At 43.7% G+C, this 27,417-nt stretch overlaps 1 protein-coding gene across 3 annotated transcripts in view; it reads left to right on the top strand.

Moving 5' to 3' along the window:
- LOC132830496 (collagen alpha-1(XXVI) chain-like) overlaps positions 1-27,417 on the top strand; it is a 369,329-nt gene that overhangs the window by 319,509 nt on the left and 22,403 nt on the right. For 2 of the 3 annotated variants that reach the window (XM_060848253.1, XM_060848254.1), the window contains exons 5-9: positions 420-540; positions 4,403-4,447; positions 12,905-12,994; positions 18,903-19,034; positions 26,898-26,987. In XM_060848253.1, coding sequence (XP_060704236.1) covers positions 420-540; positions 4,403-4,447; positions 12,905-12,994; positions 18,903-19,034; positions 26,898-26,987 — 478 coding nt within the window. The remainder of the gene's footprint in view (positions 1-419; positions 541-4,402; positions 4,448-12,904; positions 12,995-18,902; positions 19,035-26,897; positions 26,988-27,417) is intronic. The other variant, XM_060848255.1, reaches the window with a different exon arrangement.

Genomic DNA, 27,417 nt, shown 5'->3' with positions numbered 1-27,417 from the left:
CATCGGTTAAACCCTTTTTTGATGCTGAATGTTGGGCCCCCACAAGCAGTCAGGAGAATGATGTTTTGCTAGTGATTCCCTTCTAGCCTGTGTGCCTGAAAAATGGTCTCATTATTTCACCATACTGGGACCAGTCCTCCACAGTCACATCATAACGTTCCAGTTTCCCAAATAGCAGCATTTTCCATATTTTCTGATCACGGTCTGGGAGGTGGGTCAGAAAGCTTTAAGCGGATGAATACTTGCAATGGGTGGGTAGTCTCCTGTGGAAAGATTGAACTGGTCAGGCTTTCGCTCATTTTACAATCGGTTGAAAAGCACTTTTGCTTTTAACAGGAATTTGTTATTGAGAAGGATTAAACTTTAAAGAAACAGTCTTTAGATGATAAATAATAACTTCAGCAGTGCTAATATTCCAGATGTTTGAGCTGCATCTTACAGATACTGTTGGAGTGTCACCTGCAGCCAATGAGACATCAGATACCGCTATGCCTTGGGAGAACCATATGCTCATACAGAGGGGACCACCAGGTCCAAGAGGTTAGTGCCACCATCACCACATTATCATCTTGGGCATGATTCATCACTTGGTTTTTGGGGGTGGGGGGAGGGGGCGAGGGGAAGGTAAAATATTGATGCTGACATGAGAATTCTGGGGAAAGATACAGGTGCTGATGTGAGAATGGGGGGCTGCACTTTCAGTCCATTATGGTTAGAAGGAAGTAACCTGATCAGGGTTAGGGTTAGATGTCGACCACACCCTGATTGAAGAAAAAGGTTGTCCTGTTGTAGAGTTTGTTTCTTTTGGCAGTTACCTTAAATCTATGAACAGAAAGAGAAATTGCTGAAGAAACTCAGCAGGTCTGGTAGCATCTGTGTGGACAGAAAGCAGAGTTAACATTTCGATCTTTCTTCAGAATGCAGAAACACTCGAAACGTTAACCGTGTTTCTCTCTCTACAAATGCTGACAGGGCAGCTGAGTTTTCCCAGTAATTTCTATTTTGGTTTCGGATTTCCAGCATACTGAGTTCTTTACATTTTTTAAAAATTTAACTTTAAATCTATGTCCTTGGTTCTCCCACCAATGCGAACAGCTTGTCTCTGCGCCATGATTTTGAAAACGTGTATCAAATTTCCTTTCAATCTTCCTTTTCTTCAAAGGAGAACCGTCCCAACTCCTCCCTAACTGAAACTATATTAGTGCAGCTGAGAAAACTGTTTTTAAAAAAATGGAATTCTTGGTTTTATTACTAAAGGACCAGAATACAACAACACATAAGCCAATACTAAACCTTTAACTGTATCTTGGCCTCGGCTGGAGAGTTGTGTAAGAGACAAGACATCACGCTTTACGAAACATGGCAAAGTGATGGATAAGAAGTGGAGAAGATTGACTGGAATGATATAAGGGATTAGCAAGCTCAGTTAGATGGAGAGCTCCTCTTCTTATTGGAACAAAGAGGTTAAGAGGAAGTTTCAAAGTTATTTGAATCACCTTAAAATCAAGTTAAGAATAAACAGTTTTCAGTGACAGAAGGGTCAGCCATCTGAAAAGAATTGTTTAAGGAAAATGAATCAGAGATGAGTGACTGTGAACTGGAATCCGGGGTGAGTGACTGTGAACTGGAATCCGGGGTTAGTGATTGTGAACCGGAATGGGGGGTTGAGTGACTGTGAATTGGAATTAGGGAGAGTTACTGTGAACTGGAATCGTGGGTGAGTGACTTTGAATTGCAGTGGTGTTGTCTGTTGCATGACATATTAAACAAAAGCCATGTCTGCCCTTTCAGGTGGATATGACAGCAGGATGGGGGCATTCGTGATTAGCACTGCTGCCTCGCAGCGCCAGGGACCTGGGTTTGATTCCATTGCTCAGATCCCTGGCACTGTATGGAGTTTGCACAACTCTTCCTGTGTCGGGAAGGTGTTTCCTCTCACAGTCCAAAGATGTGCAATCCATGGAAAATGGGTCGATCTGGGTGGGGTACCTTTTGAAGTGTTAGTGTGGTCTGGATGACCTGAATGGTTCACTTCCAGACTGTAGGGAAGTTTTGATTTGGATCTTTATGGCACTTTTTAAAGAAGAGTAGAAAAGATTGCATTTGATTTATTGGCAATTATTTCTATTACTACTTCCCCTCTGGTGCCTGGACTCCATGTTTGATTCCACCTGGGGTGTCTGTCTGTGTGCAGCCTGCATGTTCTCCCTCTAAGTGCATGGGTTCCCTCCAGGGGCTCTGGTTTCCTCCCACAATCCAAAGATGTGCAGGTTATGGTGGATTGGCCATGCCAGATTGCCCTGTAGTGTCCGGGGATGTGCATGCCAGATGGGTTAGCCATGGGAAATGTGGGGTTGTGGGGATCGGGTGGGATGTTGTTCAGAGGGCTGGTGCAGAATTGATGGGTCAAATGGCTCCTTTCTGCACATTATGGATTTTCTAATACCTGAATGAACATCATGAAAACAGATGATCAGGTCCTTACCGTAGTATTATTTGTGGAATCTTGCTCTGTATGAATTAACTGTCACGTTTTCTGCATTACAACAGTGACTGCTGCTCAAGAAGAAGTTAGTTTGCTGTGAAATACCAAGTCTCTCCTCTGAGCCTTTTTTAAAGAGGTGTTGGATGCCTCTATATAGCACCTGTCACTCAGGGTATTGATCTGTCTGTTGACCTCTGCAGCATGGTTAGGGCTGGCCACACGCTCTGTGATCTCAGACTGTGGTGGCAAGCTACTGCCTGTAAATGCAGTGAAAGTGATACGGGGTTACCCTTTTTGCTAATTTTTTAAACCAGGCACACAGAAAAGCTCACTTCACCTTGTCATCTGTAAAACTACAAGTGACAAAGAACTACCCTAAATTCTACTATTTAAAGAAAAAAATTAACAGTTTATTCATTAACTCCCAAAGAAAAGAACATTAAAACAATTAACTACACTGTAACCCTCCTTTGTCTGAACAACTTACCTACCTCCCACTCGACAACAATACACTGATCCAATAAAATGTCTAAATAAAATTTACAAAAAATCAAATTTGAAAATCAGCCAGCTGTGTCGATTCTCCTCTGTATCTTCCAGTCTTTTTTTCTTCAGTCTTTTGCTTCATAGATTTCATATGGACAGGTACCATTCAGAGAGGATCTCCATGGGCAGCCTGTTGGTGCTGTTTGACACTCTGGCTAACTGTTCAAAATGCCTGATTTTTATACCCCAAAACATTGGATCGTCTCATTGGTTTGATGTTGTTAAAACAGAAAAATTTCAAATTCGATTGGGTTTTTGTATTTTGGGGCATAATTTCAATTGATTAGCCAAATTCGAATTTGTTGTGTAACATATCAACTCAGCTCAGCTATTTGTTCACAGCCAAACGTTACATTTTAAACGTTTTCAGCACACTCTGTGCTTCTTGATGTCTCACATTGGTCTAATCCATACCTCACCCCCGTCTTCTGTACTCTTTCCAGTTTAATTACATTCTTGCTGTAGCAAGATGACCAAAACTGAACACAATACTCCAGAAGCTCTAGACCTCCACCCTCCCCCCCGCCCCCCACCCCCCACCCCCGGAGGAGCCACGATGTTCTGCAATCGGTCAAATAAACACAGGCAGCTCGGTCTGATTTCAGCAAGATTTAACAATCTTTTATGACACTGGACATAGGTTATTCAGAATGCAGGGGTTAAGCACTTCTCTGTACTCTGGAAAAGCAGCACACAATCTTAATACACAAACAACTTTTATAGGTCTCTTAACAAACAGAACAGCCTTAATTGCAAAATTAATCCAATAAAATGAAATGATATGACAAATAGACATAAAATTAAGCCGACAATATTTCCTGGGAATTGACTTGTTTTGCACTTTTTTATCTTGGGGAACACCTGGTTTCCAAGGTCAATTTAGGATAGTTTAATAATGTCATATCTTACTTTGTTAATTCATATTATGAACAGGACATTGTTTGCTAATCTCTTTCAATTAGTTCAGGAATGTCGTTTTCAGCAGAGTTAGATGCCATTGCTCCGAGAAGCCATTTTGTTGAATTATTTTATGTTACTTGCATTAAGAAGCTATTTTGTAGTTAGAAAAAGCATGCATTAAATGGTTGCTCCTGACAAATCCAGATTTTAGATCCTCACTTCAACTGCGGCCTCATCAATGACTTGTACAACTGCAACATAACTTCCCAGTTTCTATACTCAATGCCCTGATTGATTAAGACTGTGTGCCAAAAGCATTCTTCACTACCCTTCTACTTGTGACTCCACTTTCAGAAAATTGTGAACCTGAACTCCAAAATCCCTTTGTTCCACTACACTCCTTAAGCCCAACCATTCACCAGGTCAGGAGCAATCTATCTTATTGAACTCTCTGATATCTTTGTTCAACAGGAGCACCTGGACAAAAAGGAGAGCCAGGAGAGCGAGGACCACCTGGTGAGCATTCTGACATGGGTCCCATTGTTCGGCATTCCCAATAATGGGAGCTTGAATCTCATTCTTTGATTTATTTGGCTGAAGTCACCCCCATTCCAGTACACTCTTACAAGAAACCTGACGGGAAGTTGGAGTGGCCCGTCTGATCCAGAAACAAGAATGGAACAAACTGGACATATTGAGTCTGTACTGCCACTACTACCAAGGCTAGCCCCACTTTCCCACACTAGGTGCATAGCCTTAAACGTTATAACATTTCAAGGTTTCAGCCTAGTACTTTTTAAATATTGTGAGGTTGCCCACCTCAATTACCCTCCCAGGATGTGGATTACAGATCCCCTCCACCTCTGGGTGAAAACCTTTTTCCTCAAATCCTTTCTAAAACTCCTGACTTTAACTTGAAAATTATGGCCTCATGTTATGGGCCATTTGCCTAAGGGAGCAGTTCATGCTCCTCTCAACCTTACACGGGTGTTATCTTTATCTGAAATGCTGGGGTCCAGCTGGTTTTCAGAATTTAGACTGTTTTGAATTTCAGAATAAGTGACAGTTTGATGGTGAAATTTTTTTTTAAAAAACTTACAGGAGGAGCAGCCTCAGTGAGTAAAACAGACGCGGAATTGAGACCTACCAGTGCTGGGTCATGCCCTCATGTGTTGCATCTTATTGATACACATCGAGTGGGGGTCGACTTGGGTTAACTGTTTGCATGCCAAACAACCTTGTTAACGAGAAAAAAACTTCACAAAAAAGCCTTTTGACTTTGGAGCTTTTCAGATTTCTGGATTTCAGATAAAGGGTGTCTACCTGTACCTATATTAGATCCCACCTCATCCTATTTGCTCCAAAGAAAACAACCCAACTCTATCTAGATTCTCTTCATACCTGTAATGCTCTATCCCAGGCAATATCCTGGTGAATCCCCTCTGATCCCCCTCCAGTGCAGTCATATCCTTCCTCCTGTGGTGACCAAAACGGCACACAGTACTTTAGTTGTGAGTTAACTAAGTTTTGTACAGCTCCAACTTGACTTCCCTGCTCTTATAATCTATCTCACGAATGATAAAAGCAAGCATCCCATGTACCTTTTTAACTACCCAATTAACCTGTCCTGCCACCTTTGGGGATCTGTAGACAAGTATCCCAAAATCCCTCTGTTCCTCTGAGCTTCCCAGTATCTTGCCATTCATTGAGTATTCCCTTCTCTTGTTATTTCCTCCAAAGTGCATCACCTCACACTTATCAATGTTAATTTCCATCTGCAACAATTTTCACAGTGCAAGACACCAATGGCATATCAGGATGTCAAGAGAGTCATTTGGTGAGAGGGGGGGGGAAAGGGGGGCAGAAGTGAAAGTTGTGACCATCACTGTAAAGTGCTACAGATGCTGAAAAATCTGGAGACAGATAAATCACCTGGACCAGATGGACTACACTCCAGAATTATAAAGTCATAGAGATGGACAACATGGAAACAGACCCATCGGTCCAACTCATCCGTGCCGACCAAATATCCTAACTGAATCTAGTCCCATTTGCCAGCACTTGGACTGTATTCCTCTCAACCCTTCCTATTCATATACCCGTCCAGATGCCTTCTAAATGCTGCAATTGTCCTAGCCTCTGTCAGCTCATTCCATACACCTACCACCCTCTGTGTGAAAACATTGCCTGTTAGGTCTCTTTTATATCTTTCCCCTCTCACCCTAAACCTTTCCCCTCTAGTTCTGGACTGGCCGACCCCAGGGAAAAGACTTTGTCTGTTTATCCTATCCATGCCCCTCATGTCTTTATAAACCTCTATAAGGTCATCCCTCAGCCTCTGATGCTCCAAGGAAAACAGACACAGCCTATTCAGCCTCTCCGTATATCTCAAATTCCCCAACCCTGGCATCATCCTTGTAAATCTTTTCTGAACTTTTTCAAGTTTCACAACATCATTCCAATAGGAAGGAGACCAGAATTGCACACAATATTCCAACAGTGGCCTAACCAATGACCTGTACAGCCACAACATTACCTCCCAACTCCTGTACTCAATACTCTGACCAATAAAGGAAAGCATACCAAACACCTTCTTCACTATCCTATCTATCTGCGAGTCCACTTTCAAGGAGCTATGAACCTGCACTCCAAGGTCTCTTTGTTCAGCAACACTCCCTAGGACTTTACCATTAGGTGTATAAGTCCTGCTCTAATTTACATAGAACTTTACATAAACCATTACGACACGGTATAGGCCCTTCGGCCCTCGATGTTTTACCAACGTGTGAAACCAATCTGAAGCCCATCTATCCTACACTATTCCATTTCCATTCATATGTATGTCTACCACTTAAACGCCCTTAACGTCGGTGCGTCTACTACTGTTGCAGGTAGGCACTTCCACACCCCTACTACTCTCTAATTAAAGAACTATCTCTGACATCTGTCCTATATCTATCACCGTTCAATTTAAAGTGATGTACCCTCATGCTAGCCATCACCATCCAAGGATAAAGGCTCTCACTGTCCACCCTTTCTAACCCTCTGATTATCTTATTTGTCTCAATTAAGTCACCTCTCAACCTTCTTCTCTCTAATGAAAACAGCCTCGAATCCTTCAGCATTTCCTCGTACAACCTTCACTCCATATCACGCAACATCCTAGTAAATCTCCTCTGAACCCTTTCCAAAGCTTCTACACCCTTCCTATAATGCAGTGACCAGAACTATAAAAAATATTCCAAGTGTGGCCTCACCAAGGTTTTGTATAGTTGCAACATGACCTTGTGGCTCTGAAACTCAGTCCCTCTACTAATAAAAACTAACACAACAAATGCCTTCTTAACAAACCTATCAATCTAGATTGCAACTTTCAGGGATCTATGTAAATGGATGTTGAGATCTCTCTATTCACTGACACTGCCAAGAATTTTACCATTAGCCCAGTACTCTGTATTCCTGTTGCTCCTTCCAAAGTGAATCACCTCACACTTTTCCACATTAAACTCCATTTGCCACCTCTCAGCCCAGCTCTGCAGCTTATCTATATCTTTCTGTAACCCATAACATTCTTCGTCACTATCCACAACTGCACCGACTATAGTGTCATCCATAAATTTGCTAACCCATTCTTCTATGCCCTCATCCAGGTCTTTATAAAAATGACAAACAATAGTGGCCCCAAAACAGATTGGTACACCACTAGGAACTGAAATTCAGGATAAACATTTCCCATCAACCACCACCCTCTGTCTTCTTTCAGCTAGCCAATTTCTGATCCAAACAGCTCAATCCCTTGCCTCCGTATTTTGTGCATTACCCTACCATGGGGAATCTTATCAAATGCCTTACTGAAATCCATATACACCACATCAACCACTTTACTCCCATCCACCTGTTTGGTCACCTTCTCAAAGAACTCAATAAGATTTGTGAGGCACAAACTGCCTTCACAAAACTGTGTTGACTATCCCTAATCAGATTATTCCTTTTTAAATGATAATAAATCCTATCTCTTTTAGCCTTTTCCAACACTTTACCCACAACCGAAGTAAGGCTCACTGGTCTATAATTACCAGGGTTGTCTCTACTCCCCTTCTTGAACAGGGGAACCACATTTGCTATCCTCCAGTCTTCTGGCACTATCCCTGTAGACAATGATGACATAAAGATCAAAGCCAAAGGCACTGCAATCTCCTCCCTGATTTCCCAGAGAATCTGAGAATAAATCCCATCCAGCCCAGGGGACTTATCTATTTTCATTTTCCAGAATTGCTAGCACCTCTTCCTTGTGAGCCTCAATCCCATCTACTCAAATAACTTGTATCTCAGTATTCTTATCAACAACATTGTCTTTTGCTAGTGTGAATACTGATAAAAAATGCTTATTTAGTGCTTCCTCTATCTCTTCTGACTTGCCAGTGCTTCCCAGTACTATCCTTGCTTGACCTTAATCTTACTCTAGTCATTTTTTTATTCCTGATATGCCTATCAAAGGGTCTTCCTTGATCCTAACCGCCAACAACTCCTCATGTCCCCCCCTCCCTGGCTCTTCTTAGCTTTGTCTTTAGGTCTTTCCTGGCTAACTTGTAACTCTCAAGTGCCCTAACTGAGCTTTCAAATCTCATTCTAACATAAGCCTTCCTCTTCCTCTTGACAAGAGCTTCAATGTCTTTAGTAAACCATTGCTCCTTCACTCTACCACTTCCTCCCTACCTGACAGGTACATACGTCTCAAGGACATGCAGTAGCTGTTCCTTGCATTAGTTCCACATTTCAATTGTGCCCATCCCCTGCAATTTCTTTCCCTATCCTACGCATCCTAAATCTTGCCCAGTCACATCATAATTGCCTTTCCCTCAACTATAACTCTTGCCCTGCAGTATATATCTCTCCCTTTCCATCGCTGAAGTAAACATAAATGAATTGTGGTCACTATCACCAAAGTGCACACTTACCTCCAAAGCTAATACCTGGCTGGGTTCATTGCCCAGTACCAAATCCAATGTGGCCTCGTCCCTTATTGGCCTGTCTACATACTGTGTCAGAAAGCACTCCTGGAGACATTGGACAAAAACTGACCCATCTAAACTACTTGAACTATAGTATTTCCAGTAAATATTTGGAAAGTTAAAGTCCCGTGTAACAACTATCCTGTCCCTCACGCTCCTATCAAGAATCATTTTGCTATCCTTTCCTCTACATCTCAGGAACTATTCGGAGGCCTATAGAAAACTCCCAACACGGTGACCACTCTTTTCCTGTTTCTAACCTCAGCCCATACTACCTCAGTAGACAAACCCTCAAATGTCCTTTCTGCCAAAGTAATACTGTCCTTGACTAACAATGCCAACCTCCACCCCCGCCTCCCCAACCTTATTGAAGGAGATAGCAAAAGACATTGCTGGTGAACTTGCCGGAATCGCTACAGCTGGGGAGAGTCCCAACAAACCGGATAGTGGCTAATGTAACATCCCTGTTTAAAAAGGGAGGCAAAAGATAGGCAACTTTCAGCTGGTTAGCCTGACCACAGTATTTGATAAGATTTCAGAGCTCATTGTTAAGGATGAGATTGCAAAACAAATGGAAGTGCATGGTAAAATAGGGCCCAGTCAGCATTGCTTCGTCAAAGGGAGGTCATACCTGACAAACCTGTTAGAATTCTTTGAACGGGTAATGAATAATTTTGACAAAGGAGAGCCAGTGGATGTGATCTACTAAGATTTCCAGAGGGCCTTTAACAAGGTGATGCATAGGATATTACTAAATAAAATAAGAGCTCATGGTGTTAGGGTAGGATACTGGCATGGATAGCTGACTGGCAAATGGCAGACAGTGGGGGATAAAGGGGTCTTTTTCAGTCTGGCAGCCGGTGGCGAGTGCCATTCCACAAGGGTCAGTGTTGAGGCCACAACTATTCACTTCACTGGCTAAAACATCTGTGGGAAAGAATTCCACCAATTCATTACACACTGAGAGAAGAAATTCCTCCTCATCTCTGTCTTTAACGTGCAACACTTATTTTGAGATTATACTATATAGACTCTCCTATTAGGGGAACCAATCTCTGCACACCCACCTTGACAGGTCCCCTAAGAATCTTGCATGTTTCAATAAAGTCTCCTCTCATTTCTTCTAAACTCCAATGAGTACAGTCCCAAACAACTCAACCTCTCATTCCATGCCTGATATCAGACTAATGAACCTTCTCTGGACTGCCTCCAATGCCAGTATATTGTTCCTTAGATAAGGGGATTAAAACTATTTATTGTATTCCAGCTAGGGTCTGACTAAGCCATGTACAGTTTTAGCAAGTTTAACATGTTTTTATCCTCCATTCCCTTTAAAATAAAGACCAACATTCCGTTTCCCTCCCTGTTACTCGCTCAATATGAATGGTTGCTTTTTGTGGTTTATGCGAGAACTTCCAAATCCCTCTGTCTTGTAGCTTTCTGCAGTCTTTCCCCATTTAAAAAGTATGCAATTCATCTATTCTTCCTGCCAAAGTGTATAGCTTCACGTTTCCCATATTATATTCTATTTGCCAAGCTTTTGCCCATTCACTTACCCTGTCTAAATCCTTCTGCAGGTTTAAGATCCCTGCCTTCTGTGTTGCCATGTCTTCAGTCCAGGGGACCAGTGGCTACGGTGATGGAGTGCAGGAGTGTGTGCCTCTCCAGCTGACCCTGATGCTGCTGGACCTGGATCTCCAAGGCAGCACCAAGGAGGCAGCTGGATGGTCACATGACTCATCGCATTGCTGCAGCCTCTGGGCAGTGAAAGCCATACCTCCCACATTTCTGTTCCTGTCAGCTGCTTCTGTCCCTCCCTTTCCATGTGGACAAAGTCTCTAATTGCTGACCCCACAGAGTCTTCTCCTACCTGGTGCTCAGCAAGTGCCTGCTCTTCAGTAGTTCTCCAAGTGCTAACTGCCTGGGCCATTTCTTCCTTAGCCTACTGCAGGGCTGTCACAGTGAGGAGGTCACCAGATTGTGAACCTGCATTTCCTATACCTACAGTTCCTACTGACCAAAGAAATAACGTAAGTCAGCCATTTGGCTCCTTGAGCCAGTTCATTGCACATTAACATTAAAATGGCCAGCCTCCAGTGGCTGTTGAACAAGCTGCTGTAGGAGAAGGTCCTGGTGAAATGAGTTCATTTTTCATGGTACCCGCCCTCTACTCCAGTGAATCTACATGAAGATTAAAGCCATCTTTGCTGCATTCAAAACCTTTGCTTACGTGCCCCATTTATTTCCTTCTACAGTGAGACACAGGTGAACATAATCTGTAAGTGAACTTTCCTTGGTTTGTATCAAAAACACCATCTGCTTCTGACTGTCAGGATTTTGTTACTAAAACCATCTAAAATCATCTGCTCTTCTTTTTTTAAATCAAAAGTGAACAACCTTCCACTTCCCCACATCATAATCTATCAGTCTCCTTGCTGCCCACTTACTTATCCCATCTCTGTCCCTTTGCAGCCTGTGTGTCTACCTCACAACTTCTCACCCAGTAGTAATCTTAGATCCATTACACACAACTCCTTTCTCAAAGTTATTAATATACATTTTCATTGGTGGAGACTCCAACTCTCTACTAATAACAGCCTCCAACCCCAAAATAACTTGCTCATTCTTCCTTTCCATTTTCTGGATTTAATCAAAGAGAAAAGAACAATACAGTACAGGAACAGGCCCTTTGACTCTCCAAGCCTGCACTGACATGTTTTGCCCTTCCATATTAAAATTGTCTTCCCTTACAGGATCTATACCCCTCTATTCTCTTCCTAGTCATGTATTCGTCAATGTGCTTCATCAATGCTACTGCGTGTCTGCTTCCACCACCTCCTATGGCAGCGCATTCCAGGCACTCACCAAATCTTTGTGTGAAAAACTTGCCTCCCACATCTCTTGTAAACTTCCTCCCTGCACCTACAACCTGTGTCCCCTGGTAATTGAGCCCTCCACCCTGGGAAAAAGCCTCAAGACTTTCCACTGTAACCATTCACAATCTTTTAAACTTCTGTCATGTCACCTCTCAACCTCCTGAGTTCAGTGAAACCAAACCAGTCTATCCAACATTTCTTCATAGCTAAAATGTCCCATTGCAGGCAATATCCTGATAAACCTTTTCTGTACCCTTGCCAAAACATCCACATCCTTCTGGTAGTCTAGAGACCAGAACTGTACACAGTTTCCTTCTCTGTGACTATATATTACCAATAACCTAAGGGCCTCTATCTTAAGCAAAAATTTTTGTGTGGCACCTTTTGAATATCTTTGACTAGCTAAATATGCCAGATCTATTGGTCTGACCCATTATTGATGCTGCTAGTTACTCCCTCAAACACTACTCTGAGTGGAGAATTGTTGGTGCAGTGTTGGTGGGTATGAATCTAGCAGCCCAGTTTATACTTTAAGAACAAGGATTCAACTCCCACTATGGCAGTTGCTGAAATTTAAATTCATCTCATTAATTCATTTCAAAGAATCCAGAATTGAAAACAGGATTTCCGTGCTGGTGACCGTGAAACTATCAGCGAATGTCATAAAAACCCATCTGATTCATTCCTGTCTTTTCAAGGAATGAAGCTGCTATCCTAACCTGTTTTGGCCTACGTGTGACTCCAGACCCACAGCCATGTGACTGACTCTTTACTGCCCTCTGAAATGGCAGAGTGAGCCATGGGTGATTAGGGACAGACAACAAATGCTAGTGAGGCCCAGATCCCATACGTGAAAGAATACAATTCCCTTTTGTAAATCCCTGTTGATCAGGTGGCTAATTGTCATCGTGTCCTTAATAATGAATTCTGACATTGTTGGAACAGTTAAAGAGAGGGGATTGAAGTGATCCACTTGGACCAGCCTGATCAGGTAGAGTAGAAGTTGAATGAGACAATGAGTGTTGTTCAATTCCATAATGTTCAGTGTTGCTCAGTGAAACGTGTTTGTGGTATTCCTGTTTCAGGTTCCCAGGGACCACCTGGCCTTCCTGGACCTGTTGGTCCCCCTGGGAAGATGGGAGAATTGGGTGAAGCGGGGACACCTGGACGAACAGGTATGTACATTTTGTAAGCACAGATCTTTGGCACAAACTCATACAAACAGGCAGTCAGCACAGGATGGTCCTCAGTCAACAGCTCTGAAATGACCATTGATGAAACACAGCCTACTTCAGTTCCACTCACTTTGCTGTGCTTTGTTCTAGTTCACTAGGATCTGGATATTAGTTTCTCTGTACTAACTGGTTCCAGGAATGGGTGGTGTTTTCATAGCAGGGCCAGTCAAGATAGAGAAGGTATGGATTGGCAAAGGGAAATTCAGTAAAATAGATATCTCACATGCAATGTTTCTCTAGTCCAAAAGGAAAGAACACCAAGTGAAAATTCTAAGATGAGAGAAAGAACTCAAATGTTTTGCTGTAGCAGAGAGAGATGTATAGCAGCTTCCAAACACCAACAGCTACTGAAAGTTAAACCAAGATCTTGGTTCTGTGAGAGCTTGATCTTACCACTTCATGCTTCTTCTATTGTTCCAAATTTTAAGAAAAAACAAAGCTAGCTATGTTGCTAGACTTGGAACAGTCAGCTTACAACAGTTACTTTCAAAAGAAACAAGACAGAATAAATCCTTCTTAAACTTATTTCTCGTAACATTGGGTCAGTAAGTATATTTAAGGCTGAGGTAGACAGCTTTTTAATTATTCTTAATGACTCTTCTTTGGAGAGTGATTGACTCAAATGCATGGAATTATTGCCAAGACAGAAGCCCTAGCCTTTGGGCCACATGGCATAACAAGTACAAGAGGGAGAAAACCAATTGAGGCCCTAGAGGAGTATAGGAAGTCAAGGAGAGACCTCAGGAAAGCATTGAGGTGAGCAAAGAGGGGTATGGGAGAACATTGGAAGGCAAGAGAATGCGGAGATGTTACAAAAGTACATCAAAGGAAAGAGAATAACAAGGTGAAGGATAGGACCCCTTACTTCAGTTGCGGGTAAAATGTTGTCAAGGTTGTAATAGATAGGATTTATAATAATCTAGAAAAGAATAAGTTGATTATGGATTGTCAACATGGTTTTGTGAAGGGTAGGTCATGCCTCACAAACCTTATTGAGTTCTTGAGAAGGTGACCAAACAAGTGGATGAGAGTAAAGCGGTTGATGTGGTGTATGTGGAATTCAGTAAGGCGTTTGATAAGGTTCCTCATGGTAGGCTATTGCACAAAATACGGAGACATGGGATTGAAGATGATTTAGGATCAAAAATTGGCTCGCTGAAAAAAGACAGGTTGTGGTAGTTAATGGGAAATGTTCATCATGAAGCTCACTTACTAGTGGTGTACCCCAAGGATCTGTTTTGGGGCCACTGCTGTTTGTCAATTTTATGAAAGACCTGGATGAGGGCATCGAAGGATGGATTAGTAAATTTGTGGATGACACTAACGTCGGTGGAGTTGTGAATAGCGTCGAACAAATGTTGCAGGTTAAGCTGCAGAGCTGAGCTGAGAGGTGGCAACTGGAGTTTAATGTGGAAAGGTGTGAGTTGATTCACTTTGGAAGGAGTAATAGGAATACAGAGTACTGGGCTAATGGTAAGATTCTTGATAGGGTAGATGAACAGAGACATATCGGTGTCCACGTACGTAGATCCCTGAAAGTTGCCACTCAGGTTGATAGGATTGTTAAGAAGGCATACAGTGTGCTAGTTTTTATTAGTAGAGGGACTAAGTTTCAGAACCATGAGGTAATATTGCAGCTGTACAAAACTGTGGTGCGGCCGCATTTGGAGTATTTCATACAGTTCTGATCAACGCATTATGGGAAGAATATGGAAGCTTTGGAAAAGGTTCAGAGCAGACTTACTGGGATGTTGTCTGGTATGGAGGGAAGGTCTTATGAGGAAAGGCTGAGGTACTTGAGGCTGTTATCGTTAGAGAGAAGAAGGTTGAGAGGTGACTTAATTGGGACATATAAGATAATCTGAGGGTTATATAGGGTGGACAGTGAGAGCCTTTATCCTCGGATGGTGATGGTGTGCATGAGAGGACATTGCTTTAAATTGAGAGGTGATGGATATAGAACAAATGTCAGAGGTAGTTTCTTTACTCAGAGAGTAGTAGGGGCGTGGAACGCCCTGCCTGCAAGAGTGGTAGACTCTCCAAATTTAAGGGCATTTAAATGGTCATTGGATAAACATATGGATGAAAATGGAATAAGTGTATACTGGATTGGCTTCAGATCGGTTTCACGGGTTGGTGCAACAATGAGATTGTAATGTTCTAGAATAATCTTTATGAAGTCCTTGGATGAGCACTTGGAGTGTCATAAAATTCAAAGCGATGTGCCTAATGTGGGAAAATGGGACAAGTGTCGGAGGTAGTGTATTTCTTGCAGTACAGACTCAATGGGCCGAAGGGCCTCTTCTGTACTGTGTGATTCTGTGAAGCTCAGCTTTTTTAAGAGCACCATCCCATATCCATTGCTGTAAAATTGCTGCCTCCACCCTCTCTCAACTCGCCCAGTGCTGAAACCCTCATTCAGGTCTTGGTCACAGCTCTTCCAGCACTTTTTTTGCTGTTCCAGTCTGCCATCAGACATAAGCATAAGCCAGCATTATAACATGCAGTATGTTCTGGTCACCTCCCCCAACACTACACACACACACACTCACTCACTCATTCACTCATACACACACACTCACTCACTCATACACACACACACACACATTCACTCATACACACACTCACTCGTACACACACTCACTCATACACTCATGCACACACACTCACTCATACACACACACACACTCACACAGACACACACACACCCGACATATACCACACTCATGCTCATACACACACTCTTACAGTCTCATGCGCACACACACAGACACACACACACACACACACACACACACACAGGCGCATACTCACACACAGGCGCACACTCACACACACACCCGACATACCACACACACCCCACACACAGAGACACACACACACTCACACACACATGCTCTCACACACATGCTCACACACAGACACACACTCTCACACCACACACACACACTCACGCGCTCTCACACACACATGCGCTCACACACATTCACACACAGACACATTCTCTCTCTCTCACACACACACACACACACACATGCTCATACACACAGACACACAGTCACACCACACACAGACACACACAGACACACACTCACACACGCTCACACATGCTCATACACTCACACACTGACACACTCTCTCTCACACACCCGACAGACTCACACACACACCCCGTGACACTCACACACATACACCCGAAACACCCGAATACACACCACACACACACTCATGCAAACTGTGTCACTCACACACACACACACACACACACACACACACACACACACACACACACACACACACACACACACACACACACACTCTCACACTCATGCACACTCACACTCTGCACCAACACTGACTCTCTGTCAGGTGGCAGGTGATATTTTCATTCTGTTTTAAGTCCTGCATGTGCCTTCCCTCTCCCTCTAGCTCTTTAGTTTTCTCTGTATATATGAACCAATGAGATGTCTTTGCTCAGGAAGATTCCCTTACCCTGCTGGTTACACCTTTGAAATTGATTTGTTAGCCATGATTTCCATTTCATAATACTGTGTTAGCTCTGCCTAGTTTGATTGTGTCTCCAATAAAAGATTCAAACACTTTCCCTACTTAGCTGACTTACTTTTCTCTCTCAGTCTGTCCCAAAACAATGAGGTTACATTTGCAAAATTTCAATCCATGAAGAAAATTCTGGAATTTAAGATTTAAAGAAATGCATGCACCACTAGTTACCCTCTTAAAAGTCTGAATTGTAGGGCTTCAGATTAAGGGGCTTTGCTGGTTTTCAGTCCTATTTATTTCAGCCATACTTGTTTGTTATTGATATTCACTTTGACCCTTGTTCCTTACAATGTCCATTATGGTTTATGTGAGCACAGGCGCAATGTATTTGTTCAATGGTTCAGCGTTATATTGCCCATTACATTTTCTCCTGTCGCTATCTCTGAGGGACCCCACATGTAGTTTCATTCAAGTCTTCCTTCTTGAGAAAGTTTTGGGAACTCTGGTGTCCTGTTTATTAATATTGTACTGAACTGAGCCTGACTCTGAGAATACTGACCAAGTAGCAGGAGATTATATAAGGACAAATCACCTAACAGATTTACAGGCATCTAAAGCCTCAAAATCTGAGCCACAGGTGTTGTGATTTTATGGTCCTTATTCAGTAATATTTCAATTATTATTATTTCTTTCTGTGGCATAGTTCAGACTAAATTGAAGCAATTTGTTTTATATAGTGATGTCCAAAGATAACATTCCGTTGCTGATGTGTTGGAACCACATGATGTGTCTTTCTTGCCCCAGTTTCTGGTTCACTTGGACATTATTTGATATTGGCGTAATGCTGGGATCGATGAGCGATCAGGCAAAAACCAATAACAAAGAAGTGGCTTTCTTTGGGCTTGTTAAATGTGGTTCAGATGGTTTAACAGAAGAGACTTGGTGATGTGACTCGAGAATTTTAAGTTATTAGTTTGCTTTCATTTTTTCCAAGTAGTTTTTTTTTAAACTGTGACTTGGATGTTACACCTGGCATGAAATGGATCAATTGTGAGGTTTTTATTGGGCAGGAATGAAGGATGGGTTGTGAAGAAATAGCCTGTGCTATCTCTGGGCCAGTGTACACTGTGTTCAAGTCCCTCCCTAAGTCTTGAAAGTAACCCAGTGGAAATCTGTGCTAGTGTACAGCTCAGATAAATGCTGAGGACTGGCAGCAGTAAGGGTGTGCAACTGCTGACCAAATCCAAGAAATAAGAGATGAATGGTGAGCAACCAGTATTGCAGTAAATCCTTGGTAAAAGCTGCTGCAGAAGCAGAGTGGTGAATGTTCACAGTTCTTGCCTGAAATACAGTCCAGATTGAGTCTGAGACACAAGATATCAATACAGGATGGAAGATATTTGTGCTAATCTCACTGGATATTGGATGGAAGACTGTAAGTCTATTAATGGATCTATGTTGTAGAACCTGACATGATACTGAGTCTCTGTTACATGGGCTTCTACATAATATGAAAATAGTTGCAGGTTGATATTTCTGCTCAGTATTCTCCCTGCCTTACTGTGTTAGCTCCCACTGACACAGCTTCCCATTTCTGTCTCCGCGATATCTTTATTCAGCTTCCACTTCATTGAAACTGAACCTCAGCAAATCTTTTCCACGTTCTTCCCATCCTGTAGGTAAAGACATTTCACCCGAGTTCTCAATTTGATTTGAGTGACTGTTTTATATTGATGACTGATACTACCGGCTTCCCAGATAAGAGGAAACATTTTAGCTATAATGAAAACAGAGAATGCTGGATAAACTCAGCAGGTTTGGCAGCATCTATGGTGAGAGAAACAGATAAGGTTTCTAGTCTGAACATCAGTTCTTCAGAACATCAGTTTCAAGAGTCACGGGACTCAAAATGTTAATTATGTTTCTCCACAGAGACTACAAGAGTTGCTGACTTTCTCCAGCATTTTCTATTTTTATTTCAGATTACCAGCATCTGCAGTATTTTGCTTTTATAATATTTCTTCTATGTCTGTCGTAGCAAACCTCATCACAGTTTTAAAGACTTTGAAAAGCAACTTCACAGATTTTGTTGATGAGAAAGTGTAGTCTTTAATCTTTCCCAGCATTTTGATGTGGGCTACCATACATCTCCAATATGACTTGGTGCAAGAGTGTAAAGTGAATCTCTTCCCTTAATCTCTTAGCATTTATGCCACACAATCATGCAATGGTCTGCAATAGTGGGCAATGCAGGAATCAGAGCCAGCAGCGAGACGGAGAACATATTGATCTCTGCTTCACTTTCTGTTGAAGTTCAAGCCTCTTTTAAATTTGTTTTACTTTTCAGGTGCGATGGGACCTCGAGGACCCCCAGGTCCAAGGGGATTCCCAGGAGAGACGGGACTGCCCGGCCCACCAGGTATCCCAAGCTTCACTCGTGATGTCCAACACAGCTTGGGTTATCCAGGAAGAGAGCCCAGTAGGTCCTATGCCAGTTCTTGCTCTTTCAGTAGGGAGGTATTATGTAAAACCTGGACACTAATGTAGAGAGCAGGGCACACAGAAGTCCCCAAACAAGGTACAGGAAGTCTTTGGTTAGAGAATGAGCAACAAGCAAAAACCTGACATCAAAGCAAATCACTTCTCTCATATTTCACAAATAATTCTAGTTATTGTTCTGTTTTTAATAGTGCTCCTTCCTAATAATTTCAGTGATTACAATGCAGCAATATTTTAGTGGCAATGGGACAGAACAATTGTTTAGGCATAAACAGGACACCATAGCAGTTGAAATGGAAGCGATACCATTCAGTTTCTCAAACATTTCTCAAGCTCAGCTGTTGAAGAAAATCTCAAGGCACACCTTGAGCATTGACTAGTTTATTACACGACATACTAACAGTGGCTCAGTAGAACTCCAAAGTACAGCAAAAGCTACAGGATTATATAGAAATCAGACCCAGAGTTGACTGTTAATTACAAAGGAGGTTCAAGGAGGTACCGAATCAGAGGCGAGCTCTCAGGGGTCAGCCCTAATTAATGCTATACATTCCACATGCAGACAGTTGTCACCTGACATGCTATTTACAAAGATCTCTAACAGATGGAAAGCAGATGTTCTTAACTACAAGAACAACACATGAGCAATACATTGTAAAGAAAGAGAAGCTAATTGACAAGAGGAGGTGTCTTTGATAAATTAAGCTACACACAGCAATATTTCATAGTGGGAAAGCAGCGAGCACACAGGTTAAAATGCCTTTGAACTGATAAGCTACATACAAGTGTTACATCACCGTGAGAGGTATGAGAGGGGGCTGTGAGACAGCCACAGCTAACGTGCTGAGTAAATAGTTTTGCTGGGGTGAGGGTCACTTAAACAAAATGGTTCCTTAACCAGGAGGGAAACCATAGCCAAGAAAATGGCTTCCATATCAGCATTGTATATACTCAATGACCCGGCCTTCTGTGCTCGCTGGATACAGAGATCCAAACAATTGCCACTCTTTGAGACAAGAAATTCCTTTTCATTTTGGTTTTAAGTAGGAAAACTCTTATTTTGAAACTGTTTTCCAACTTCTGGACACTCCCATGAGGGGAAACGTCCTCCCAGAATCTACCCTATCAAACCACTTAGGAATATTTATTTCAATACGATTGTCTGTGGTTCTTCTAAGCTGGATAGCGAGGACAGACTCAACCCATTCAACCTTACCTCATAAGACAATCACATCAATCAGCAGAGTGAATATTTTCTGAATTGTCTCTAATATAACCATATCTATTCAAGAAAGCAAATAGGAATAATCCAGGTAACTATAGGCCAGTGAGTCTCACATCAGTGATTAGGAAGCTATTGGGAAGAATTCTTAGGGATAGGATTTATGTGTATTTGGAAAGCATGACCTAATTAGGGACAGTCAGCATGTCTTTGTGCAGGGCAGGTTATGTCTTACTACCTTGACTGGATTTTTTGAGCAAGTGACAAAAGTAATCAGTGAGGATAGAGAAGTGGATGTTGTCGACAGGGATTTTAGTAAAACTTTCAACAAAATCCCACATGGAGGCTCATCCAGAAGATTAAGACGCATGGGATCCATGGTGACTTGGCAGCATGGATTCAGAGTTGGATTGCCCATAGTAGTGTTGTAGTCACATATCCATGGTGGGACCTCTGCTGTTTGAGAGATATATATAACTGACATGGATGAAAATGTAAGTGGCTAAGTTAATAAGTTTGCAGGCAATACAAAGATCATTAGAGTTATAGGCAGTGCAGAAGGTTATCAAAGGATACAGTGGGATATAGCTCAGTTACAGATAAAGGCAGATAATGGCAGATGGAGTTTAATCCAGCGGTTAGCACTGCTGCCTCACAGCGCCTGTAGACCCGGGTTCAATTCCCGACTCAGGCGACTGACTGTGTGGAGTTTGCACGTTCTCCCCGTGTCTGCGTGGGTTTCCTCCGGGTGCTCCGGTTTCCTCCCACAGTCACAAAGATGTGCTGGTCAGGTGAATTGGCCAAGCTAAATTGCCCATAGTGTTAGGTAAGGGGTAAATGTAGGGGCATGGGTGGGTTGCGCTTCGGCGGGTCGGTGTGGACTTGTTGGGCCGAAGGGCCTGTTTCCACACTGTAAGTCTAATCTAATCTAAGTGTGAGTTGCTGCACTTTCGGAGAGCAAATGTTAAGGAAAACTATACAGTTAATGGCAAGATCTTGAATAGCATTGATGTACAGATGGATCTTGGGGTTCAGGTCCATAGCTCCCTGAAAGTGGCCATGCAAGTAGATAGAGTGGTAAAGGAGGCATATAGAATGCTCACCTTCATTGGTTAGGGAATTGATACAAGAGTCAGGATGTCATGTTGCAGCTTTATAAGACCTTGGTTGGGCTACACTTAAGGGTATTGCATTCAGTTCTAGTCACCACATTACAGGAAGGGTGTGGAGGCTTTGGAGAGGGTGCAGAAGAGGTTTACCAGGATGCTGCCTGGAATTAGAGGGTATGAGCTATAAGGAGTGACTAGAAAAACTTGTGTTGTTTTCTTTGGAGCTGCTTAGGCTGAGGGGAGACTTGATCGAAGTCTATACAATTATAAGATGCATAGATAGGGTTGATGATCAGAATCATTTTCCGCCAGTTGGAATGTAAGGGGGCATTAGTGAGAGGAGGAAAGTTCAAAGGAGATGTAAGGGGCAAGTTTTTTTTACACAGAAAGTGGTAGGAGTCTGGAACACATTGCCAGAGGTAGTGATGGAATCAGTTACAATCGGGATGTTTAAGGGACTTTTGAATAAGCAAGGAGTGGAGGGAGGCAGACCAAAGGCAGAGAGAAGTGTCTGTTCCCGTGCTCTATTGTTCTATGTTCTATAAGCCACATTAAGGAAACCACAGTACTCCAGATGCAGTTCTGCCAATGCCCTGTATAATTGTAGAGACACTTCCCCACTTTATCCTTTATTCCACTTGCAATAAACAGCACCATTCCACTTGCATTCCTGGTTAATTGCTCCATCTGCATGTTAACTTTTTATGATGTGTGAAAAAAGGCACTCAGCTCCCTCTGAAAGACAGCATTCTGCATTATTTCTGTTTCCATAATACTCTGTTTTCCATTCTTCCTGCTCATTATCACAGATTATTCTCCACCTGACAACTTTTATGCACTCTGTTAATTTATTTATAATGCTCTATCTTTTTGTATCCTCTTCACAATTTGTAATTCTACATATCTTTGTATCATTAGCAACTCTGGCTATAATTCAGGGTTCCCACATCCAAGTCAATAAGATAGATAGTAAATAATGTTCCCTTTGGCATTTCACTAGATGCAGTTGTAAACCTGAAAATGACTGCTTATTCTGACTTTGCTCACTGTTCATTAGCCTATCTTCTATTCATGCTAAAATGTCACCTCTGAATCCAGGAGTTTCTATTTTATGCAGTTATCTTCATTGTGGAGCTTTACTGAATGTCTTTTGGAATCCAAATATACTATATCTGCTGGTTTCCCATTATTCACCCTATTTCTAATATCTTTAACAAAGAATGCTAATAAATTTGTCAAACGCTGTTTTTATTTCACAAACTCGTGTTAACTCTGTTTGATTGTATTATGGCGTTCAATGGCATTACCATCACTGAATCCCCCACAGTCAACATCCTGCGGGTTATTATTGAGCAGAAAGTCATCTGGACTCACCACATAAACCCAGTGGCGATCAGGACAAGTTAGAGGCTAGGAATACTGTGGCAGAAAACTCAACTCCTGATTCCCCAAAGCCTGTCCACAAGGCACAAGTCAGAATACTCCCCACTCGCCTGGATGAGTGCAGCCCCAGCCCAAGCCTTGACACCATCCAGGACAAAGAAACCCACTTGATTGGCACCACATCCACAAGCATTGACTCCCTCAACCACCAATGTTTAGTAGCAGCAGTGTGTACTATCTACAAGATGCACTGCAGAAATTCACTAAAAATTCTCAGACAGCACCTTCCACACCCACAACCACTTCCATCCAGAAGAACAAGAGCAGCAGAAAGATAAGAACACCACCTCCTTCAAGTTCCCCCACCTCCCAAGCCATGCACAAGGCTGTTCAAGTGTTCGCAGGTCAGTGTGTTTAGGGGGTATGCAGGTCAGTGTGTTTAGGGGGTACGCAGGTCAGTGTGTTTATGGGGTATGCAGGACAGTGTGTTTAGGGGGTATGCAGGTCAGTGTGTTTAGGGGGTACGCAGGTCAGTGTGTTTAGGGGGTATGCAGGCCAGTGTGTTTAGGGGGTATGCAGGCCAGTGTGTTTATGGGGTATGCAGGCCAGTGTGTTTAGGGGGTATGCAGGTCAGTGTGTTTAGGGGGTACGCAGGTCAGTGTGTTTAGGGGGCACGCAGGCCAGTGTGTTTAGGGGGTATGCAGGTCAGTGTGTTTAGGGGGTATGCAGGTCAGTGTGTTTAGGGGGTACGCAGGTCAGTGTGTTTATGGGGTATGCAGGACAGTGTGTTTAGGGGGTACGCAGGTCAGTGTGTTTAGGGGATACGCAGGTCAGTGTGTTTAGGAGATATGCAGGTCAGTGTGTTTAGGGGGTATGCAGGTCAGTGTGTTTAGGGGGTATGTAGGTCAGTGTGTTTATGGGGTATGCAGGTCAGTGTGTTTAGGGGGTACGCAGATCAGTGTGTTTAGGGGATATGCAGGTCAGTGCGTTTAGGGGTTACGCAGGTCAGTGTGTTTAGGGGGTATGTAGGTCAGTGTGTTCAGCTGGTACACAGGTCAGTGTGTTTAGGGGGTATGCAGGTCAGTGTGTTATGGGGATACACAAGTCAGTATGTTTAGGGGGTACGCAGGCCAGTATATTTAGGTGGTACGCAGGTCAGTGTGTTTAGGGGGTATGCAGGTCAGTGTGTTCAGGTGGTACGCAGGTCAGTGTGTTTAGGGGGTACGCAGGTCAGTGTGTTATGGGGATACACAAGTCAGTATGTTTAGGGGGTACGCAGGCCAGTATATTTAGGGGGTACGCAGATCAGTGTGTTCAGAGGTATGCAGGTTAGTGTGTTTAGGGGTATGCAGGTCAGTGTGTTCAGGGGGTACGCAGGTCAGTGTGTTTAGGGGGTACGCAGGTAAGTGTGTTCCCGGGACACGCAGGTCAGTGTGTTCAGGTGGTATGCAGGTCAGTGTGTTCAGGGGGTACGCAGGTCAGTGTGTTCAGGGGATATGCAGGTCAGTGTGTTTTGGGGTTATGCAGGTTAGTGTGTTTCGGGGGTATGCAGGTCTGTGTGTTTAAGGAGTACGCAGGTCAGTGTGTTCAGGGGATACGCAGGTCAGTGTGATTAGGGGTACGCAGGTCAGTGTATTCAGGTGGTACGCAGGTCAGTGTGTTCAGCGGATACGCAGGTCAGTGTGTTTAGGGGATACGCAGGTCAGTGTGTTTAGGGGATACGCAGGTCAGTGTGTTTAGGAGATATGCAGGTCAGTGTGTTTAGGGGGTATGCAGGTCAGTGTGTTTAGGGGGTATGTAGGTCAGTGTGTTTATGGGGTATGCAGGTCAGTGTGTTTAGGGGGTACGCAGATCAGTGTGTTTAGGGGATATGCAGGTCAGTGCGTTTAGGGGTTACGCAGGTCAGTGTGTTTAGGGGGTATGTAGGTCAGTGTGTTCAGGTGGTACACAGGTCAGTGTGTTTAGGGGGTATGCAGGTCAGTGTGTTATGGGGATACACAAGTCAGTATGTTTAGGGGGTACGCAGGCCAGTATATTTAGGTGGTACGCAGGTCAGTGTGTTTAGGGGGTATGCAGGTCAGTGTGTTCAGGTGGTACGCAGGTCAGTGTGTTTAGGGGGTACGCAGGTCAGTGTGTTATGGGGATACACAAGTCAGTATGTTTAGGGGGTACGCAGGCCAGTATATTTAGGGGGTACGCAGATCAGTGTGTTCAGAGGTATGCAGGTTAGTGTGTTTAGGGGTATGCAGGTCAGTGTGTTCAGGGGGTACGCAGGTCAGTGTGTTTAGGGGGTACGCAGGTAAGTGTGTTCCCGGGACACGCAGGTCAGTGTGTTCAGGTGGTATGCAGGTCAGTGTGTTCAGGGGGTACGCAGGTCAGTGTGTTCAGGGGATATGCAGGTCAGTGTGTTTTGGGGTTATGCAGGTTAGTGTGTTTCGGGGGTATGCAGGTCTGTGTGTTTAAGGAGTACGCAGGTCAGTGTGTTCAGGGGATACGCAGGTCAGTGTGATTAGGGGTACGCAGGTCAGTGTATTCAGGTGGTACGCAGGTCAGTGTGTTCAGCGGATACGCAGGTCAGTGTGTTTAGGGGATATGCAGGTCAGTGTGTTCAGGGGGTACGCAGGTCAGTGTGTTTAGGGTTTATGCAGGTCAATGATTTTAGGGGTATACGGGTCAGTGTGTTTAGGGGGCTATGGAGGTCAGTGTGTTTAAGGCGTATGCTAGTCAGTGTGTTTAGGGGGTACACAGGTCAGTGTGTTTCGGGGATATGCAGATGTGTGTTCAGGGGGCATGCAGGTCAGTCTGTTTAGGGGGTACGCAGGTCAGTGTGTTCAGGGGATACGCAGGTCAGTGTGTTTAGGGATACGCAGGTCAGTGTGTTGAGGGGGTACGCAGGTCAGTGTGTTCACAGGACACACAGGTCAGTGTGTTCAGGGGATACGCAGCTCAATGTTTAGGAGGTACGCAGGTCAGTGTGTTCAGGGGGTACAAAGGTCAGTGTGTTTAGGGGTACACAGGTCAGTGTGTTCAGGGGATATGCAGGTCAGTGTGTTTTGGGGTTATGCAGGTCAGTGTGTTTAGGGGTACGCAGGTCAGTGTATTCAGGTGGTACGCAGGTAGTGTGTTCAGCGGGTACGCAGGTCAGTGTGTTCAGGGGGTATGCAGGTCGGTGTGTTTAGGGGATACGCAGATGTGTGTTCAGGGAGTATGCAGGTCAGTGCGTTTAGTGGGTATGCAGGTCAGTGAATTTGCAGTACATAGGTCAGTTGTGGAGAATCTACAGCAGAGGGCAATTATTGTGGGAGTCCCATTGTGTGGAGGGAAATCTCTTGGAGGAGAATGGGGATCTCTTGAGGTTGTAGGGGCTCCCATAGTGTGTGGGGAGCCTCTAATGGGGGTATTGACTGCCAGCTGCTGTCACTACTAGTGATGAGATTTGGCAGGATTCTGGGTGAAGTGTTGCTGCCCATTCGCCCCGGTGCTTTTGGGTATCAAGCAGTGTCAAAAAGTGTGGTGCTTAAAACGCACAGTAGGTCAGGCAGCATCCGAGGAGCAGGAAAATCATTAGCTCTTCATCAGGAATTTGGAGGGGGAAGGGAGCTGAGAGATAAATGAGGGGTGAATGGTTGCTGGGGGGAAGGTAGTTGGGGTGGTGATGGGTGGATGCCGGTGGGGATAATTGTGCCAGATCAGTGGGGAAGGTGGAGCAGATAGGTGAAGGAAGATGGACAGTTCAAGTGGGTGGTGCCGAGTTGGAGGGTTGCATCTGGGATGAGGTGGAAGAAGGAGAGATCTGGAAATTGGTGAAGTCGATGTTGATGCCATGTGCTTGTAAGGTCCTGAGGTGGGTGAGGAAGTATTTTTCCTCCAGTTGGTGGGTGGCATTGATTTGGCAGTGGAGGAGGCCAAGGATTTGCATGTTCTTGGGGGAGTTGAAGTGGTTGGCCACAGGACAGTGGGGTTGTTTGGTATATGTGGACCAGAGATGTTCCCTGAGACATTCCACAGTGACACTGGGTGACCAGCAACATCAAGGGAGACAGACAATCAGAATATAATGATTACAATTCAAAACAATGACAGTTTCACCCAGTTACTCATGTTAATTATCTTTTCTCTCCAATTCCAGCCGAGATGCCAGTTTTTCCCACTGGGACTGAACATTTATTGAGAGGCCTTCCTGGTTTCCCAGGGAAACCAGGCCCAGCTGGAACACCAGGTAATGGTTACTCTCACCTTTACAAATATTTCCAGAAGGTTTTCTTTGTTAAACAGCTGGGTGGTTGATGAATATGTGGATCAGACAACTCAGGTTGATCACCCACCGTGGGAATACAGCAGCTCATTGAAAGCAAGTGATTTTAATATTCCAGAGGTGGTGAAATCGAAGGGAGGAGCTGTTCTGGTTCACATCCTCACACCTCGTGTGACTAGCCTCAGGCATAACATCATCAGAAGACTCAAGCGCTCATTAATCCAGGCTGTCCATAGAGTAGATTGGAGAGGAGTCATTCAAGACCCACCATAGCAACCAGCTTCAATATATCTCTGTTTGAATCTCAGAGCAGTAACCTCATGGTTTCCCCAGTGAGAGACAGTATATGGTTTTGAGAGATGGTGAGATTAGAGATGGGAATGCGAGATGGAAG

This window comes from Hemiscyllium ocellatum, chromosome 31 (assembly GCF_020745735.1).
Source record: "Hemiscyllium ocellatum isolate sHemOce1 chromosome 31, sHemOce1.pat.X.cur, whole genome shotgun sequence".
Taxonomy (NCBI): Eukaryota; Metazoa; Chordata; class Chondrichthyes; order Orectolobiformes; family Hemiscylliidae; genus Hemiscyllium; species Hemiscyllium ocellatum.
The sequence above is the reverse complement of the archived record's forward strand: the minus strand, read 5'-3'. Positions and strand labels throughout refer to the sequence as shown.